Source organism: Nelumbo lutea, chromosome 4 (genome assembly GCF_056320005.1).
Source record: "Nelumbo lutea isolate HS-2025 chromosome 4, American lotus-T2T, whole genome shotgun sequence".
Lineage (NCBI taxonomy): Eukaryota > Viridiplantae > Streptophyta > Magnoliopsida > Proteales > Nelumbonaceae > Nelumbo > Nelumbo lutea.
Genome location: NC_142687.1, coordinates 4793348 through 4811478, shown reverse-complemented (window position 1 = coordinate 4811478; position 18131 = coordinate 4793348). Strand labels below are relative to the sequence as shown.

The window sequence follows — 18131 nt, the reverse complement described above, 5'->3', positions numbered from 1 at the left end:
CGCTGGCCCCATAGGTCGAGCTCCTAGTAGCTTTTTGTAGGAGTGGGTAACCGACGTCACAGCACCACATAAGACCCAGTCGCCTCTTCGGCATGGGCAAAATCAAAGATGAATTAGAGTGGACTACGAGTCGCTCCCAGAGCCTAAGGGCTAAAGTGCCGAACTGGCAAAGACTTCGGCACCACATAAGACCTAGTCGCCTCTTCGACATGGGCAAAATCAAGGGTGAGGAGAGTGGACTGCGAGTCACTCCCAGATCCTAAGGAATTCAATCAACACTTACGAGCTCATCGAATTAGTGATTTTAGGCCAAAAGGAGCAACCTACTCCCTTCGCCGAGTTACTTTCAGCTCGAGAGTGGGGGGCAAATGATGAGGGCGGATTTGGCCCTCTAATGATATTATGACACATGGCACCTCGGAAGAACTAAGTGACACCTGAACCACTTAGGCAACAACTTGCCTTAGCCAAGTTGATGGTGTCCCACCTAGTGGCTTGGCCCAGACGCGAACTGGAAGCCTGGCCCAGGCGTGACCTGGCAGCCTGGCTCGGGCGCCGACTTGGCGACTTGGCCCGGGCGCCGACTTGGCTTCTTGCGAGACATGTTCACCGACAAATTCAGAATGCATATCTTAACACTCCCACGATCCTTGAAAGTTGGCCCACGTGCCGAACAATCCAAAGGGTGGTCAACGTGCATGGCGGTTGCCTTAGGGAATCTCAGACCACTTAGATGACTTCTTGAAAATCTCAGATGCAGTGCGTAAAGCCTACGCCAAACAATGCCTATATAAAGGCACCAACCACAATGGCATAGGGGGCAAGTAAGCACATTCTAGCTCTCATACTTTGTGATTTTTAGCTCGCAGTCTACTATGAGAGTACTGACTTAAGAATCGAAGCGACATCGCCGGGTTAGCCACCCCGGGTCCTCTGACATTGATTCCTTGCATGTCTCTAAAGAACTATGAAGCTCAACAATCAATCCAGCTTGCCACCAGATAGCTCGACAACCAATAGGCAACTCGGCCCTTTGGTCAGCTCAGCAACTAATAGGCAGCTCGGCACCTAATAGGCAGCTCGACCCTTTGGTCAGCTCGGCACCTAATAGGTAGCTCGTCTTTCTGGTAAGCTCGTCACCTAACTTGCCTAGCTCGGCCCAGTCAGCACGTCACCTAACCTGCCTAGCTCGGCCCAGTCAGTTCGGCAACTAACTTGCCCCGCTCGACCAGTTAACTCGGCACCTAATCTGCCCCCAACTTGGCCTGGTCAGCTCGGCATCTAGGTCCTCATCCATCAAACATTCACTTCGGCTTCTGAGTCATCGACCACTTGGAAGCATACCAAATGATGAGGTACTTAGCACCAAAAATTGATTCATCAAGACATTTGAACCCTAGCCTCAACTTCAATCCCACAATCTCCCTCTCTAGTGGGCAACACTCTTTTCTCTTCTTCCCAATCCCCCTTTTTTTTTTCTCAAAACCAGCAGAAACAAAGCCATAGACAATCCCATCCCTGCTCCCCATCATTCCCATCCTCCTCCCAGTAGCTTCTCCCTCTTTTACGAACCCTGTTGGTTATTCTACCTGTACTCGAATGAGGAAGTAGAGGCTGCAGCCATGGTAGGAAGCCAGTCAATAGGGGCCAGCTCCATTCAAGATTTTGTCTGAATTTGACTGAACATTGCAAATGTTGGGTGTTGGTGAATTGATGTAAAACCATAACAGTGCAAACGATTTGAATGTAAATTTTGATATATTTTTGTTTCAAATTTTAGCTTATTTTGTGTAATTGCGATACAAATAAAATAAATTAAAACATAAAATAGAATAAAGTAAAACCCAAAACAAAATTAAACAAAAATTTGCATTTTTTTATTTGTACTTCCATGCATTTGTATTAATGCAAATAAAATTGCACTGCAACCAAACATAGACTTAGGCTCAGTTTGGACTCTACATATTTGTATTTGTACTCCTTTCTAAATGAGCCTTAATTTTTATTTGTTAGTGATGGAGGAAGATTTGGCCCGACCCCTTGGCCGCGAGACACGTGGAAGCAACCGAGAGTGACCTGGCAGGAGCACCAGCTCAACACGGCATTGGGCCCATGACCCAAGCTCCGCAAGGAGGAACCCGAGCTCTCCCTTTGAGGCCTTGAGCCTTACGAGGAGCGCAAAGGGCAAAAAACCCGAGCTGACCCACCTCGAGGCAGTTCGGGCCACACTTTTATCCGAACTCAAGACTTCACCTCTTACACCACCTCGGCTCCAAGTCGCCTGACTGAACAATCGTACCTGATGCCAAGGAAGCCCATACACGGAGGCGGCGCGCCTGACTGATTAGGGGTCCGACACATGACAGTCGCCCTCCAACGGCCACCCGCCACCGCCATCTCAGACGTGGCAGAGACGGCCCCGATAAGGAAGACAATGGCGGTTATGACACCCGAACTGGCATCTGGCAGAAATGATGACACCCGATCTGGCGGAGGTGATGATACCCGATCCAGCAGAGGTATGGGAGTGAGTGTATCAGGGTGATTATAAAAGGCCTCCTTCCCCCAAAAAATGAGGTACGTGATTCTTGTGCTTTCTGGTCTTGAAGTCTCTCATTCCCCTTGCCTTCTCAAGAGCACTAACTTGAGATTCAGAGTGTTCCAACTGGGTTCCTCCCCGGAAGTCTCCATTTTCTTCCTTCTTTCAGGCACCTCAAATTTCGTCAGAGGCAAGGTAACCGGTAGCTAGGACCAACCGGATTATGCATCATCAGTTAGAGTTAATGTTTGAAAAGTCAACAACATATATATAAGTAGGTTTTGAAACTATAGGTTATATATAAGTAGTTTCCTCAAACCTCAAGGTATATATATAAGTCATTATCCTTTTATTTATATTACTATTAAAAATGTGAATGAGATCTAGATTCTGATTTTTTTTACTAGAAAACATTTATTTTTTAAAATTGGTCCCCCTTTATTATGAGGGAAAAACATACTTTTAACCAATACTTCTATCAAATTCATTATATTTTTCATCATTAAATCCTATATTTAAGGTATTAACTCTCATTCCCTTTCATTAAATAATATATTTAAGACACATTAAATAAATGAGAATTGTGGACTTTTCTTGGCTAAAACACCCTTATCTATGAATTTAGTCCCTCTTTAACTATGTGGCTAAAAAGTGTAATTTGAAGTACTATTGATTTCCGCTTTATTAAATTCCCTCTTGTTAAGGTATTGCTATTAATTCTTATTCTCTCTCCTTGGATACTTTATTCTAATCGTTTTTGTTTCTCACCAATAAATTATACAAATTAAATCTATATCCAATATTTTTAATAATTTAAAACCTATGTTCAAAACCAATGTGGAAAATAATTAAACAAACCACCCTTTTGTTTGAGTGGAAAATAGTAGTTTAGCCATCCACGTCAAATGAGTTAATTAATGTTCTCATAGTTAAATAATAAAAACTTAAAAATAAACATAAATATAAATATTATAAAAATTATAAAAAATATTGTGAAAAAATTTAGGCACATTTCTAATATTATCTATATATAATATCAAACAATAATAAGCATGATAAATAAAAGTATTTTTATTCGATCGAAATTATTTAAAATTGACCCCAAAACGAAACCATTTTCCTATTCAAGTAGTGGGTCAATGGTTCAACCTTTAAGGTCATATGAGTCAACCCATGATATAATAAATAAATAATAGGGAAATTGTTTAAAACTAACTATGAGTTTTCATCATTTCTCTTAAACTCACCACAACTTTTCAAAATGTCTAAAACTCACCATGTCACTAACTTGACGTTAAATAGACTAACGGGTGTTAATATGTTACCATTTTAACCTTCATAGAAAAATATAAAATATATAAAAAATAAATTAACTGGTGTTAATATATTATCATTTTAATATTTAGACATGAAAAAAGGAAAAGTTCAAAAACATATTTTCAAATATAAAATACATCATAAACACATAGAAATTACAAAAACTATAAAAAATTATAGAAATTGCAAATTATCAGAATATAAAAATTGTAGAAAAAACACCAAAAGTTTATAGATTGTAGAAAATAGAAAAATGTAAAAAAAATATAAAAAACATTAAAATGCAAAAAAAAAAAAGAAAATTGAAAACTGAAAAAGACAAATTTTCCTCTAACTCACCATTCAAGGGTAATTTGGTCATGAAAATTGTTAGTTATGCTGATATGGACACCTCTGTTAAGAAGCATTAACGGTGCACGAACGGAATGTGAGTTTTGGAAAATAAAAACTTATTAACATGGTGAGTTTTAGACATTTTGAAAAGTTGTGGTGAGTTTAAGAGAAATATTGAAAACTCATGGTGAGTTTTAGACAATTTCCCTAAATAATAAAATTTTAAAAACATATAAAGGCACAAAAATTATTAAAAACATAATAATTTTGTAAAAAAGCATTTGAGTACATCTCTAATATTATATATTCATCATATTAAACAAAAATAAGTGTGATAGATAAGAGTTATTTTTATTAATAGTATAAATAGAATTAAAAAGTAAACTAAAATAAAAAGAAAACTATTCTTGCATCTAATTGATGGCCAATGGTCATTAAGGAGGCAAATTAGGTGAGTTTAACTTGAACTCAAATTGACCCAACTTGTAATTTTAAACAGGCTAGATTCGATTTTCATCTCTCAACTTGGGCCTAAGCCTATGCTTAAAAGTTTGGCCTTTTTTATTTTTTAAGGTTAGGCCCAAGCTTAGCCCTTAGGTAGTTAAAGTCAAACCTAACTATATACATACAATCACAAACACATATATAACACATACCTGCATACATGCATATGTATGATTATACACATATATTTTATGTCAAATTTTGTCATGAGGCTAATTGACATAATCAACTCCAATATTAATTCAAGTGTATTAAATTTCAACGTAAATAGGGCCTAATTTGGACAAATTAGGCTTGATTTTGGTCTAAATCTTTAAGTCCAATGCATATGGTTGGGTTTGGGTTAAGATTAAATCCAGCCCAATCTACTTGACTTGCACCATGGTCAATTCGTTTGAATAAATGAATTAACGAATGTTGTCATAATTAAATAATAAAATTTTAGAAAATATATAAAAATACACACACAAATAAGTGTGATAGGCAAAAATAATTCGTTAACCCATTGAGATAATTTTGAATATCGACCCACCAAAACCCAACTAAGGCCCAAACCGAAAGTCTAACAACAGCCTTGGGCGCCAGCACCAATCTATCTACATACATCGTGACAGACGATCCCATGATCATGGTCTCTTCATCTTTATGTTTTTATGGTAGACACGGTGCTAGAAAACCATTAAGTATCCTTGTTTCCTCACTTCCTCCTTGATTACAACAAGGGGTGTTTAATACAGTGGCATTGTATTATTGTTGTATTTTGCGTTGATAAGCACAGATTTATGATAAATATGTGTTAATTGTTAACTTGTTATATCATACATGACTGTCTTTTGAACTAGAAAAATGCATGTATATATAAGAAACATTTTAGATAAAAATATCAATTTGTATTGAACAATTCAAAAAAATATTAAAATATTTATGATAGATTAATCACTTTCTCACAAATAATTTGTATTGATCAAGGCAACACATCAGCACGGTCCCAGACGCCCCAAAATGTGCAAGGGTTTCGTAAGCAGAATTGTGAATGTTGCCCAATTAGAATTTAGAGCTACATCTAATTGTAGCTTCAACCAAATAATGTACAGTATTGCCAATAAGATGACAGTAATCCAACGGAAATGCCAAATGGAACCCAAAAACAGAGAGTGACAGAAATAACAAACTATGAGCATAAGATAACGAAACATCAATCCATAGAATCGAAACTGGGCGCGTACCACCCCAGCTGATCCATGATGTTCTTCAATCTTTCCTGCTGTCCCTTGGAATCCCCTATGGCAGTGGTGAAAGGGTACACATAAGTTACTTTTGTGGCCATGCATCTGTAAGCAACTACATCTCCTTTCACCAGAAATTCTAGCACATCCCGGGGCCGGCCGAAATCCCCATCAACCTCTGCTCGTAGGTATTGGCCTGTTTTAGGCAGCCTTTACTCAGTAATGATTTAAGAGAGAAGAAACTAGATAATAGATGCTCACGATGAATCTTTTAAGATGAACATATGAAGTCTCATGATGTGAAATGGACATACCCAATCAGTAACAATCATCATAGAATGCAAACTAAGAAATTGGACCACTGCTCAAAGTTTGTTAGTTAGTCTAGTTACCGTCTGGGGTATTTTCAATAGTCTGAATCTTCGCATTTTTCTGGGTTTTCAAGATAGCTTCCTGCAATTTCTGGGAAAAAGAAACAGAGAACTAAACGAGCTTCAATTTTGTTCACAGGCAAGAAACAAAAGAAGAAAAACTCGAATTCCACACACATCCCGATAACATAGTTTAGAAGTTATAAAAAAAATTCCATCACCTCAACTGCATTCTCTGAAGCATTAGCAGGAATCACCCATGGGAATGCAAAAGATGATGACTTGGGATTTGTCGATATGCAACCCGGATTTATGGAGGGGCATGGCCTGATTTTCCTGCAAGAAAATAGCATTCTATGAATAATTGAGGTAAGAGAGGAGAACCCGCTAGAGAAAGAGAATTAAGCTAATACCCATCTTCTAATCCAATCTCTAAGTTCTTAGACTGTGAGAAGGGAGTGGTGGAAGGGAGAAGTGGAGTCTGAGAGTTCAGTGAGGGAATTGCCAGGGAAGGTAAAGGAGAATTTAGAGTTACAGCGACGGCTAAGGAGATGAGATTGGACAGAAGAAAGGATTTTCCGTCGGAGTTCTGAATGCAAGCTATTGGAATTTGAAAGGGGCGTGGAGAGGTTGAACGAATTGAACCCTTATAGACCCAGATTGGGGGAATTGGAAGGAGTAGCAGACTACTCAAATTCATGATTCAAAAATCCCAAAGATATATGATTTATCCTCTCGAAAAATAAGAAGAAATAACGTCCGAAAACCCCAACGATTCTTGCAGCTGCAAGAGACAAAAATTGTACTCCCAGCGCTACCCGCATTTTAGAGCGTGTAGCCCATACGATCTCAAAAAAATCATCGCTTGGAATAAATAGTAAATAATTATAACAAAAAAGTAGACCAGGAATTATCCTTTTTGACTTACCTTGTAGTGCTGTAGTGGGGGGAGAGAGAGAGAGATAGAGAAAGAGAGATGCAGTGCTGCCAGAACCTGCTTCTCTACCATCGTCCTTCATTGTTTCCCTCCTTTACCTTCTCCATTAGACCAAAATCATTGTCTATCCTTAGACCCTTCTCCCACGGCGATCTCCTCTTTTCAGTTACCAGCAAAACTTACAAATGCCGATACCTCTCTTTGAACAAAGCTTGTTATTGCTCTTTCTCCCCTCCCATCAACAGTGCTCGAATCAAGGTCATCGGAGTCGGAGGTGGCGGAAACAATGCCGTTAATCGGATGATAGAAAGCGGTCTTCAGGTTCTTATCGATCGATGTTTCTTGCCTTTTTTTCTGTTATCTTCTCTGGTTTCATAGCTCAGAAGAAGATTGATCTTCTTTGTCTTTTGCATTACGAGTATTATTTATTTATTTATTTTTTTATGAATTCTGCAAGATAATATGGGGTTTAAATGGAATAGTTCAATTTCATTTCCTCTAAACCAGGGGCGGAGCTGGGATTTTTTTTCTCAGCGGGGCCAAAAGCTAATAAACATGGACGGAGGGCCAAAATATAAGCGGGATATAAATGAGAATTGTGGGAATTTCCCAATCCATAATACAATTTTGAATATTGATGAAAACCACCCTTCATTGAAGGAGTAGAGGTGATAGAGTGAACCAACATTCCTGAACTTTATTTGGTATTCATGCATCTTGAGTATTATGTATTATTAAAATTACATTTTAGTTTCTTGAGTTTTATATTGGAATTTTCTTTTTGTTGTGCATCACTAAGGTAGTTGTTATTTTGGATCCATGTGCAAAACCACATGTTCCTCCCACTAGTGGTGAAACTATTTGGACCAACAACTTCATGATAACCACACAATTTGGATTAATGATGTCAAAGCTTAGCCAAATATAACATATTCCACTCAAGGTTCATTAGAAAACATATTCACCTTGCTACTTGCTATCATGCACGGGTTGTCTTTTCTCTCCTATATGATATGCCTTTTGGGAATTATTATGATATATTCTCTAGTTATTTGCAAGGACATACACAAGTTGCCAATACCATAGCTGAAGCCTTCTCAAAGAGTAATGGAGGTTATTTTATTTTTAATCATTATTTTGTATGCATATTGACCAAAATACCTGTTCCCAGAGCATGCATTCATTGGGTGGGTCTTGTAGTATGTTTGTTGCAAAACCTGCAATAATCAATAAGAGCTCAATTATAAGATATTGTTAGGTCTGGAAGAACACCTTCTATACTCTGGTTTCCTCTTATGACATGAGCCAAACATTGTGCTTTTCTTGTCTTAATAAATAACAAAAACAAGATTCACACTAAAGTTTATGATTAGCAGACACAGCTCTATTAGAGGGAAGTTGTATGCCAAATTTGTCAATGCAACTGCTGGACACTGGTTGAAAAGGAGGAGAGGGACATGAGTTTGAAGAGAGGAACACAAATGAAGAGAGAGAGTGTGGGGAGGGAGAGAGAGGAAAATACATGGGTTGGATTTTCCACGTGATGCTCTAGATGTGAAGCCAAGGCAAGTATCTGCATTATATAGTAAAGAACTAAAGATAGCTGGCATATGGAAACCTTCTCTGCCAAATCAGAAATTGAGAAGAGGAGGCAAGTGGGGAGCTTCCCCGTAAAATTTACTATTTTTTGTGAGATAGGTAGATGAGGTAGGCAATTGAAACTGTCCACCGGACCCTCTGGTTGGCCATATGTTTAATTCCCAGTATGTTATTCCTACAGAAACCTTGTATTGGTAGTTCCCTATTTAATATAATCCGTTTTGATGTGGAATGTAAAAGAAAATTATTTACATGGGACCATTTGTCCTTAAAGAAACTTCTCTCATGTGTATACATTAGGGAAAAGAAAAGGCAACCTCCAATGCCCTGAACCTGGAGGTTAGCCAGGTTGAGATAGTGTTGATCATTGTTGAGATTGTTTACCAGTCTCCAAGACCCTGAACCTGAAATTGTCGGTCCTTCTCATAGATATGGAAAATGCATTTATATTTATATGTACTTATTTAATTATTTATTCTTTTGGAGAAAGATGGTATATATCCATTACTTGTTAAAGACATTATGTTAGTGTATTCCTCTACCTATCAAGGAAATTATAGTATATGGTTTTCTAGTCTAGCAAAAGGGGTGATGTTACTGTATTCAAATTTCTCAGGATATGGTTGGTTTATAGTCAAGCTAAAAATACCAAATCAACCTAATTAAGCCTGATCCCATCTATTTGGTGTCACTGAACTTATCCATTTTTTCTATGGACATATCCTTTTTCTAATGAGTCTTTCTGTGCTACCTTCAGGCTTCAATCCACATTCCCGTTCTCCTTATAAAGAGGGTTTAGCTAACTTAAAAGCAAAATATAATAAAATAGTAAAAAAGATATCACTCCTCATTGGATTAAATTTAGGATATAATGGTTATGGATATATAAATAGATGGATATTGTGTTTGAACTTTTTTGTCAGTCATTGATTCTTTATATTTCTGCCAATAGATGTTAGAGCAGAACACTTGGCCTTGCACTCCATGTAGATACATAAAGAAAGGCCATAACCTAATGCTGGTTCAAGCTATCTGGGGTCTTGGACTGCCTAGGCTTAGGTGTGGCCCAAGTAATACTTATGTAATGCCTGGGTGGCAAGAAACTTGAATAAATAAACAATTGGAAATAATATAGAATTTCATATTTATGCAAAAATTGAGTTACACATTAGATGAGACATAATAAAAGATATGTAGCATTTGTCCATATAATTAAATCTATATATATGAGAAATGTAATTAAACTTGGCAAGAATAAGTCCTCAGCAAATGGCACTTAGCTTCAAAGACTAGATATAAAAGCATGACACAAGTAGGTTATATGGGATACACATACCCGTATCAGTGCCTAGGATTTTAGGAAATGGGGAGTCATATTCCCATTTCCCATATCTGTTTTCCCTGTCTCTATCCCTATTTGGGCATCATAGAATTAAATAAAATTAACTTCCTACATTAATATAATCCATAATGTAGCTTATAAGTGTACCATGTGTTTAACAAAAATAAAATTGGAGAAGGCATTTCAATTAGGGTTGAGTTGTTAGCACTTCTTCAAGGTTTAAAACCGGTCATGTCTCAGGCTGGAACAGGATAGCAATTGCGAGGGGACTGCTGAACTGGTATTGGTTGGAGCTTTTCTTGGTGAATGGTCCTTGGGTATTTAGTTTTGCTCAGAGAAATTTAGTCAATAGCCTCTTCCTTGAATACCTTATTCAAGTGGATTCCATGATCTACTAATGCCTTAGCTGATTCTCTCTAGCTAGGCATGGAGTTGGAAGATCCCATTTTCTCATAAAAGGGTTGGAGGACCATAACCATAATGAGCATTGGGGACTTGGGGTTGCCACTTGCCAGGGCTAGGAGCAGATTTGTATACCTCTCTTTGCATTTTTTTTTATTTTAAATTATTGTTCAGCATTTGCTTTATTGTATATCATCTATCTTGTGGCCCCTGGATCTGTGATTTCCTAAATAGTGGAAATTATTCTTGTGTTGATGAATCTTCCCACTTGTCAGTTAATTATTAGAAAAAATAAGCTTTGACTTGGTTTTGTTGCATGTGTTACTCTGTTATTGTGCTCTTGCTATGTTTTCATGCAAGTGTATAAAGATTCTCAATTGTTTTATAGGGAGTTGAATTCTATGCCATAAACACTGATGCTCAGGCCTTGTTGCAATCAAGCACAAAGAGACAAGTCCAAATAGGGGAGAAATTGACTTGTGGTCTAGGTATGGTTGATTGTTTAGTTCAGTGCAATTTTCCAAGATTTGTTCTGCAACAGGTCTATTTAATCTTCCTGAAGAACTTTTAGTTTGGAAAGTTCTAAGGATGTCAACGGGTTAAACAGGGGAAAAGCTGGTTTTTAACTGCATATAAATTTGGTTTCAATTCTCAAGTGACAAATCTTTTATTCAGAAATACAGGTACTGGTGGCAACCCAGAGTTAGGAGAGCAAGCTGCTGAGGAATCAAAAGAGGCAATTTGCAAAGTCCTTGCCGATTCAGATCTTGTTTTTATTGCTGCTGGGATGGGTGGTGGCACTGGATCTGGTGCCGCTCCTGTTGTGGCTAGATTGTCCAAAGAAGCTGGTTTTTTGACTGTGGGTGTGGTCACTTACCCATTCAGTTTTGAAGGTCGCCGAAGGGCTGTACAGGTTTGTCAAAGATGCATTGTCAAAACTTTTCTAACTTCGTTCAAAACTGGTCTTTCTTGTTGATGTTTCATCTGACCTGTGAATTATCTGTCAAAGATTCATTCTCTACTGGTTCTGATGTGTTCAAAAACTCTTCTGAATGTCATACTGCCATACCTTTCTAGTGCTCCACCTATTTTTCTGTCATTTCCCCAGATCTCCTGAATTCACCTTCAAGGAAGCAGGATCCACTTCTCAATTGATCTGGCACTTTAGACAGTGTATGCTGATTCCTTCATGCTGGATTATTTCATGATATCCACTATCCATCAAATAGTGGATAGAATAATTTGGTTTGGACAAGGCTTAGATGATAATGATGATCCACTGTCGTTCAAATCCATTGGATTTTCCCTGTACTTCTAGCGGTATTCTTTATGCCAACCAAATGATATGATAGATCGAAAATCCAGGGCTGATCTAGCTATATTGACTTTGTGACACACAAAATGGTTGCTGATGGGGCCAACTACATGTGTGCCATGTCTAGGAAGTAGGAACGTAATGTTTATGACTTCAGTTTTTCCCTATCAAATTCAGAGCTTTGGTTTTCATATCTTTTAAAAATACTTAATTGGTTCAGGCTTTGGAAGCAATTGGAAAATTGCAAGATTCTGTGGACACTCTTATAGTCATACCCAACGATCGGTTGCTTGATGTCGCAACTGCACAGACACCTCTACAAGAAGCTTTCCTTCTTGCTGATGATGTACTTTGTGAAGGTGTTCAAGGAATCTCTGACATAATTACTGTGAGTTTCTGCTTACCCAGTCTCTTGGATTGAGGTCTAAATTGTGTTGAATAAATTGAATAAGTTATCATTATTTGGTGTAGGACTTTTTTAAGAATTGGGTTACCTTTTGCATATTGAGATACAGATTCCAGGATTAGTAAACGTGGACTTTGCGGATGTGAAGGCTATAATGAAAGACTCTGGCACTGCAATGCTTGGGGTTGGGGTTTCCAGCGGCAAGAATAGAGCAGAAGAAGCAGCTCTACAGGCAACATCAGCTCCCTTGATTGAAAGGTCAATAGAACGGGCAATGGGTGTAGTCTACAATATTACTGGAGGGAAGGACCTGACTTTGCAAGAAGTGAACAGGGTGTCACAGGTAGTAATTTTGTGAGTTTCTGTTATTTATCTTTTGGACCCTTCTGGAAACATGGCAAAGTCTTCAGTTGATCAATTTTATATCCATAGAAAGTCTAGTTCATTGGGTTTCGGATCTGCTTGATGTTTCACATCCAGCCCAACATAGGGGATAGCTAAAAGTTTGACGCTAGTTATTTGATTCTAACCATCCTATGCATTACAGTATGACACCCATTTGGCCAACGGAAATTTGAAAAGAGTTTTTATCAGATGATTAGGACCATCCAATCTGGTTTTATTCTTGTACCACTTATCTCTGTATGTGCCACATTTTGTGCACATACGGTCAATAGAACTTCTGTCTCAACTTTACTTATTTTTCTTTCTGAATCTTTATTCCTCGAGCAAAAATTAACGCTGCATTTGTCTGTCTGCCTGCAGATTGTGACCAGTTTGGCAGACCCATCTGCAAATATTATCTTTGGAGCAGTGATAGATGATAGATATAGTGGTGAGGTCCATGTCACGATAATTGCCACTGGGTTTTCACAGACATTCCAAAAGACATTATTAATGGAGCCCAAATCATCTACATCTAGGCAGGAATCACAAAATACTAAAAGGACTCCGGTGCCTGCGGCAGCGCAGGAGGAATCATCGAACTTTCCAAGCAGAAGAGGTTTTTTTGTGATATGATATGTACATGAGTGCAAATGTGCAATGCAATCGGGAGCCTCATTCACTTTCAATAGGACAGGACTTTTATTGGCTGATTTAACTCTTTAAGATCGTTTTTGGGTGTTTAAATTGTTTTTGGTGCAACCAGTCGCGTGGAAGAATTTTTTTTTTTTTTTTTTATGAAATTTGTGTCTTATGCTTTGCAAATTGCAATCTCTGCGTCTACTGAGGGGTAAGATAAGGTAGCCTGTGTTTCAAGTTTTTTTTTTAAGTAAAAAAGATGAAGGAAAGAAAAGAAAGACAAAAAAAAAAAGAGGATAAGAGAAATCCCCAACCTTTTAAGTTTTAAAACAATGCAGAGAGTTTCTTATCAAACGGGGTTTACGTGTGGTCTCTTTTTTTTTTTTTTTTTTTTTGTGAACTTGTGGTCGGTTATTAATATTTGGTGTCTAATTTGGTGAAAGATAACTAACAATTCCAATTATCATCAATGTGGGTGGCTAAAAAAGAGAAGCGTTTCTGTTTGAATAGTTTTTATTTTATAACAGCGCATTGCGTGGAGTGTAGACTTTTAGTTTTAGAGATTGTTTTAAGTTGCCATCTCTATCTCTAATTGAAGGCAACTGGCGGGCGGGTATTATTATTAGATAAAAAAGAAAAGCATCATCTCCCAAGTTTGAAAAACATGTCTATAAAATTAGAACTCTTACTCTTTAATTCAAAGTAGTAACAATAGGTGTGTTTCCATTGTTGACAGTGGAGGAAGGTCCAGTTTTGATGGAGACAAGAAATTTGCCAGACATCATTAAAAGAAAGGAATAATCCAATGGCAATGCCACTTGAAAGAAAAAGAAAACGCCCAACTAACTAACCATGACAAATTATAGTATGGACTCGTGTAAAAAGCATGGGGTGGGGGAAGACTGCAACTGAAATGGGCATGCTTGTCCTATTGTTAAAGTTTGTGGTAAGGAATCTGGAATCCCACCACCACCGCCTCCCTACAAGAGACCGAATCAGCGCTCCCACAAGACTGTCTCCACAACCTTTCACTGCACATTCTCACTGTGCATTGAGAATATCTCTCAATTATGATGTCATCATTGAGAAATGCTGGCAGAGATGTGCTGTGAGATGTTGTGGGGACCGATTTTAACTCCATTTTTTGGAACTCCCTCACCCTCTGATCCGTTTACTGCTTTCGTATGGACCGGGTGTGGTGATAAGTAAGTGGCCTTTGAATTTTGATTGACCATGGCAAAGGCAATACACACACGCTGCGCACGGCATACGGAGCCAAGTTGGTTGGGTGAGGTGCAAATGTGCAATTGGCAAGTCATGAATGTCTGGGGTTCAGTCATCACATCAGTGTTCATCTTATCTCGGCTCTCTTCTCTTGGACCCTGACTGAAACTCAATGACCCGGGTCTCTTTAATCTTATTCTTGATGGTAATAATGCACAGTCCTCGTGATGGTCCCGACTCCCGCCTGGCCTGGGGGTAAAAGTGTAAAACTAAAACTGCATGTAGAAAGTAGTAGAAACTGTAATTCAACTTGCATTAGGTTGCTGCTGGGCTATTGCTATCTATGACCCACCACCTACATTAACTAATATTTTATTGCATTCCTCTTGCTCCTAACAATTTCCTTATAAGACTTGCTAGGAATCTGTCCTTCAATGCAAATACTTTTGAAATTGTCACATCAGAAAGAAATAAATAAATAAATAAAACCAAAGTTTTGTTTTGAAAAAATAAAAACCAGTGATTTTATTTCAAACAAATATTGAATTTAATAAAATGAAAATTTTTAAATAAAAAAATGTTAAAATATAAATATTATATGCATAATTCATCAAAGATGATGAAATACAACATGTGATTTAAAACATGTTTTTGAAATTGTAAATTTAAGAATAAGGTGCCAATTGGCTGGTCGATAAGTTCTGGTTGTAACAGCTCTACCTGCACTGCATTGGGGGAGGATTATGGGTTTGGAGGATGGGCAATCTCCCTCCCCCGGGTTATGGAAAAATAAAAGGCACATAAAATACGATTTTCATGTTTTTTTGTTTAAAACAATTTATTTTCAGGTCAAATGGTTTTAATTTATTTATGAAGAAAACAATCCACGTTAAATAACACACCCTTTAAACACTGGTTGGTGTTTTGTGTGGTTGAGAGGAAAATAAAAGACTCGTGTATTCATTGTTGTGCCAACAGCACCATTGTCACATGAAGATGCCAATGTTTTAAAACCAAACACCGGTTGATGTGATGTTCTGTTTTTCTTATGTTTACATTTTATTAAGGGGTCTTGCTCATCAAAAATGTATTCTCGTGTTGCGCTTCAGCTCTATCTACCCTCTTTTAGGTGCCGGTTCCTAAGTTTCACCCAACACAACAAATTTAATTTATCTCCGGTATTGTCTGTGAGAGCAGTGATTTTGGATGACTGGTAATTTGATTTGGTTTAAAGAATTATCCTAAACGTAAGTTCTTTCAAAATAATAATAATAATAATAATAGACACAAAAAAATACCTCAAGTTTCATTTATGATATCTGGGTTCGATGTACGGCTCGCTAAGGTTGTATTTTATATTTCTTATTTTAAGTATTTATCTTCTTTTTGTAATTGAAATTTAGTATTCATATAAACATTTTAACAATAAAAAAATAAGTCTTTAAAATAAGAAATACGAAATGCAGCGTAAGCCTTCTTCTTTTTAAAAATTTATGTTGTGACTGTGAGTTCCGACTGATCGAACCTTTATTAAAACAATTAATTAATTTAATTAAAAAGAAATATAACTATCGCATGTGTCAATGTACTGTAGTAGCCTCTGGCCAATAGTTCATTGCAATAGTTGTCAACCGCGTAAATGACTAGTGATTTTGTCAGTTCCCCACTCATGGTCCCAACAACGTTTCCTTACGATTCCTTGGGTAGGGTAGAGATACATTGCTCCCAATGCCGTCCCAACAGTCCAATGCATCTCCCTTATAATACATGGGAAATATTCTGGGTATATCATTGTAATGATTTGTTGGGACAATGTTAAGAGCATTTGTTCGTAATAAATCCAAATTCTTTGATGTAACTAATGGTGTACGATCTGGTCGCTCCCTGTAAGATGGCTGTTCAGACATCGGTCTAATTATGTGGTTGGTCGAACAACAAGGAAACACTTTCAGAGGACCCAGGGTACTTTCCCTGGTGTGGGCACTCCAATGCTTAAGTTAGCGATAAATTTAGTAGCGAGCTTGAATGCTTGTGAATAAGAGAGCTAAATAATGTGTGTACTTTATGAGGTTGGAGGTGAACCTCTTGTATAGGCAACCTGTCATAGGCTTCATGAAACTTATATGAGATCTCCGGCCTGCGTTACCCAGAGTCTGTTTCGTACCCAGAGATGGACTTCGTGTGAGTCGATAAGGCTTATCGAGTCCGTCCAATCCAGGCGGAATAAGGATAAGACTTGCTGATGTGCGATGTGATTTCGGAAAGGTCAGAGATAGCTAATTAGCTTCCAGAAGTGAGCTACGTGGCACTTCAACAGGTCGAGACACCACAAGCTGCTTGGACCTTGGTTTTGGTTGAGGTATCCGAGATGCCCAAACTGACCTGGCTAGCTCAGGTGTTAGAAAGTGTTGAGTTGTCACCTAGTCATCAGGTCGTTCCACGTGTCTGCATGCTAACAGGTCGGGCCAAATTACCACTCATTAGTAACTATCATGGCTTGTTGGGAGATTGGGATCGTGCTGCTGGTAGTTGACGTGGTTACAAATGACTAACTATTAATATTGCATTTGGATGTACTCCCAACAACCATGTAGTAGTGTATAGGGAATATCTCATTGTCCTTAAGGAATTGGGATCTGTTTCTCATAACACTAATCTAATTGACACATCTCACCATGTATTGGGAACATCTCCCAATGATGACATCATCATTTCTGGCACTATCATCGAGAGATATTCCCAATATACGGCAAGAATGTGCTATGGGACGTTGTGGGGCACAAATTTGAACTCAATAATAACACATAAATATGATGAGATGTGCCTATAAAGTCGGTGTGAGTAACAAATCCGAATTCCATGATGAGATATATCCAATATACTCTAATGGTTAATTGGGATATTGTGGGGTTGTATTGAAACCAAATTCAGACTCATATATTATGCTCAGACCGTATCTGCTTCCAAGTTCTAATAGGGTTGAGACCATCTCTCTCTCAACATGTCCCATTACAGCTGTACATTAAGAACATCTTCGGTATTTACATGTTATTAGTGATGGAGAGATGTTCCCAATATACAGCTACAGCTGTAGTATCCTGTGAATAGATGTGGTTAGGATTCAGATCTGGATTCCATTTTTAAAATTGAGACTTTGAAACCTCTCACTCCTCTCTAGCACACAAAGCACTCGCCCAGCTTGACGTATAGGCATAGCTGATCTGACCCCTTTCTCTGTCAGTTGCATCTACGCTACAGGGTATCCATACCATTCTCTGTATTATATGCAACTCCATTAAATGTGTTCACCTTTTTCTCCCTTTGAAAAAAAAGTTGCCCCTCCAACTTTCTTCTGTCCTTTAATTAACTTTTAAATTATTCAAATAGAGAAGCTTGACAAAATGGATGTTTTTGCCAAGTGGCAGATGTTTATTGCCTCAAAAGTTGCCGATGCAAAGATGATGGGGCCATGCCGTGAGAAAAAAGAAAACCACGCTCAATTTGTTCTTTTGGGGGAAAGGAGGTTCCGTTACGGCATCCACCTCACCTGTAAAAAAAACTCGTGCATTAACAGACCATTTTGCATTGTAAAA

General features: G+C 38.0%; 2 protein-coding genes across 3 annotated transcripts; one reads left to right on the top strand and one right to left on the bottom strand.

The window, feature by feature from the left end:
* Nucleotides 1-5711: 5711 nt before the first annotated feature.
* On the bottom strand, nt 5712-7150 carry LOC148853499 (thylakoid lumenal 17.9 kDa protein, chloroplast). Of its 2 annotated transcripts, none has more exons than XM_088984792.1 (4): nt 6704-7150; nt 6512-6626; nt 6312-6381; nt 5712-6115 (listed from the first exon to the last, which is right to left on the bottom strand). In XM_088984792.1, the coding sequence occupies exons 1-4, from the start codon at nt 6988-6990 to the stop codon at nt 5889-5891; spliced, it is 699 nt and encodes a 232-aa protein (XP_088840918.1). In that variant the 5' UTR covers nt 6991-7150; the 3' UTR covers nt 5712-5888. The 2 variants fall into 2 exon arrangements, with proteins under 2 accessions (XP_088840918.1, XP_088840917.1); XM_088984791.1 differs by having other exon boundaries at nt 6312-6402; nt 6704-7100.
* Nucleotides 7151-7190: 40 nt separating this feature from the next.
* LOC148853498 (cell division protein FtsZ homolog 1, chloroplastic-like) lies at nt 7191-13437 on the top strand. The gene is made up of 6 exons (XM_088984790.1): nt 7191-7548; nt 10959-11058; nt 11254-11483; nt 12106-12273; nt 12401-12634; nt 13057-13437. The coding sequence occupies exons 1-6, from the start codon at nt 7267-7269 to the stop codon at nt 13309-13311; spliced, it is 1269 nt and encodes a 422-aa protein (XP_088840916.1). The 5' UTR covers nt 7191-7266; the 3' UTR covers nt 13312-13437.
* Nucleotides 13438-18131: the final 4694 nt, after the last annotated feature.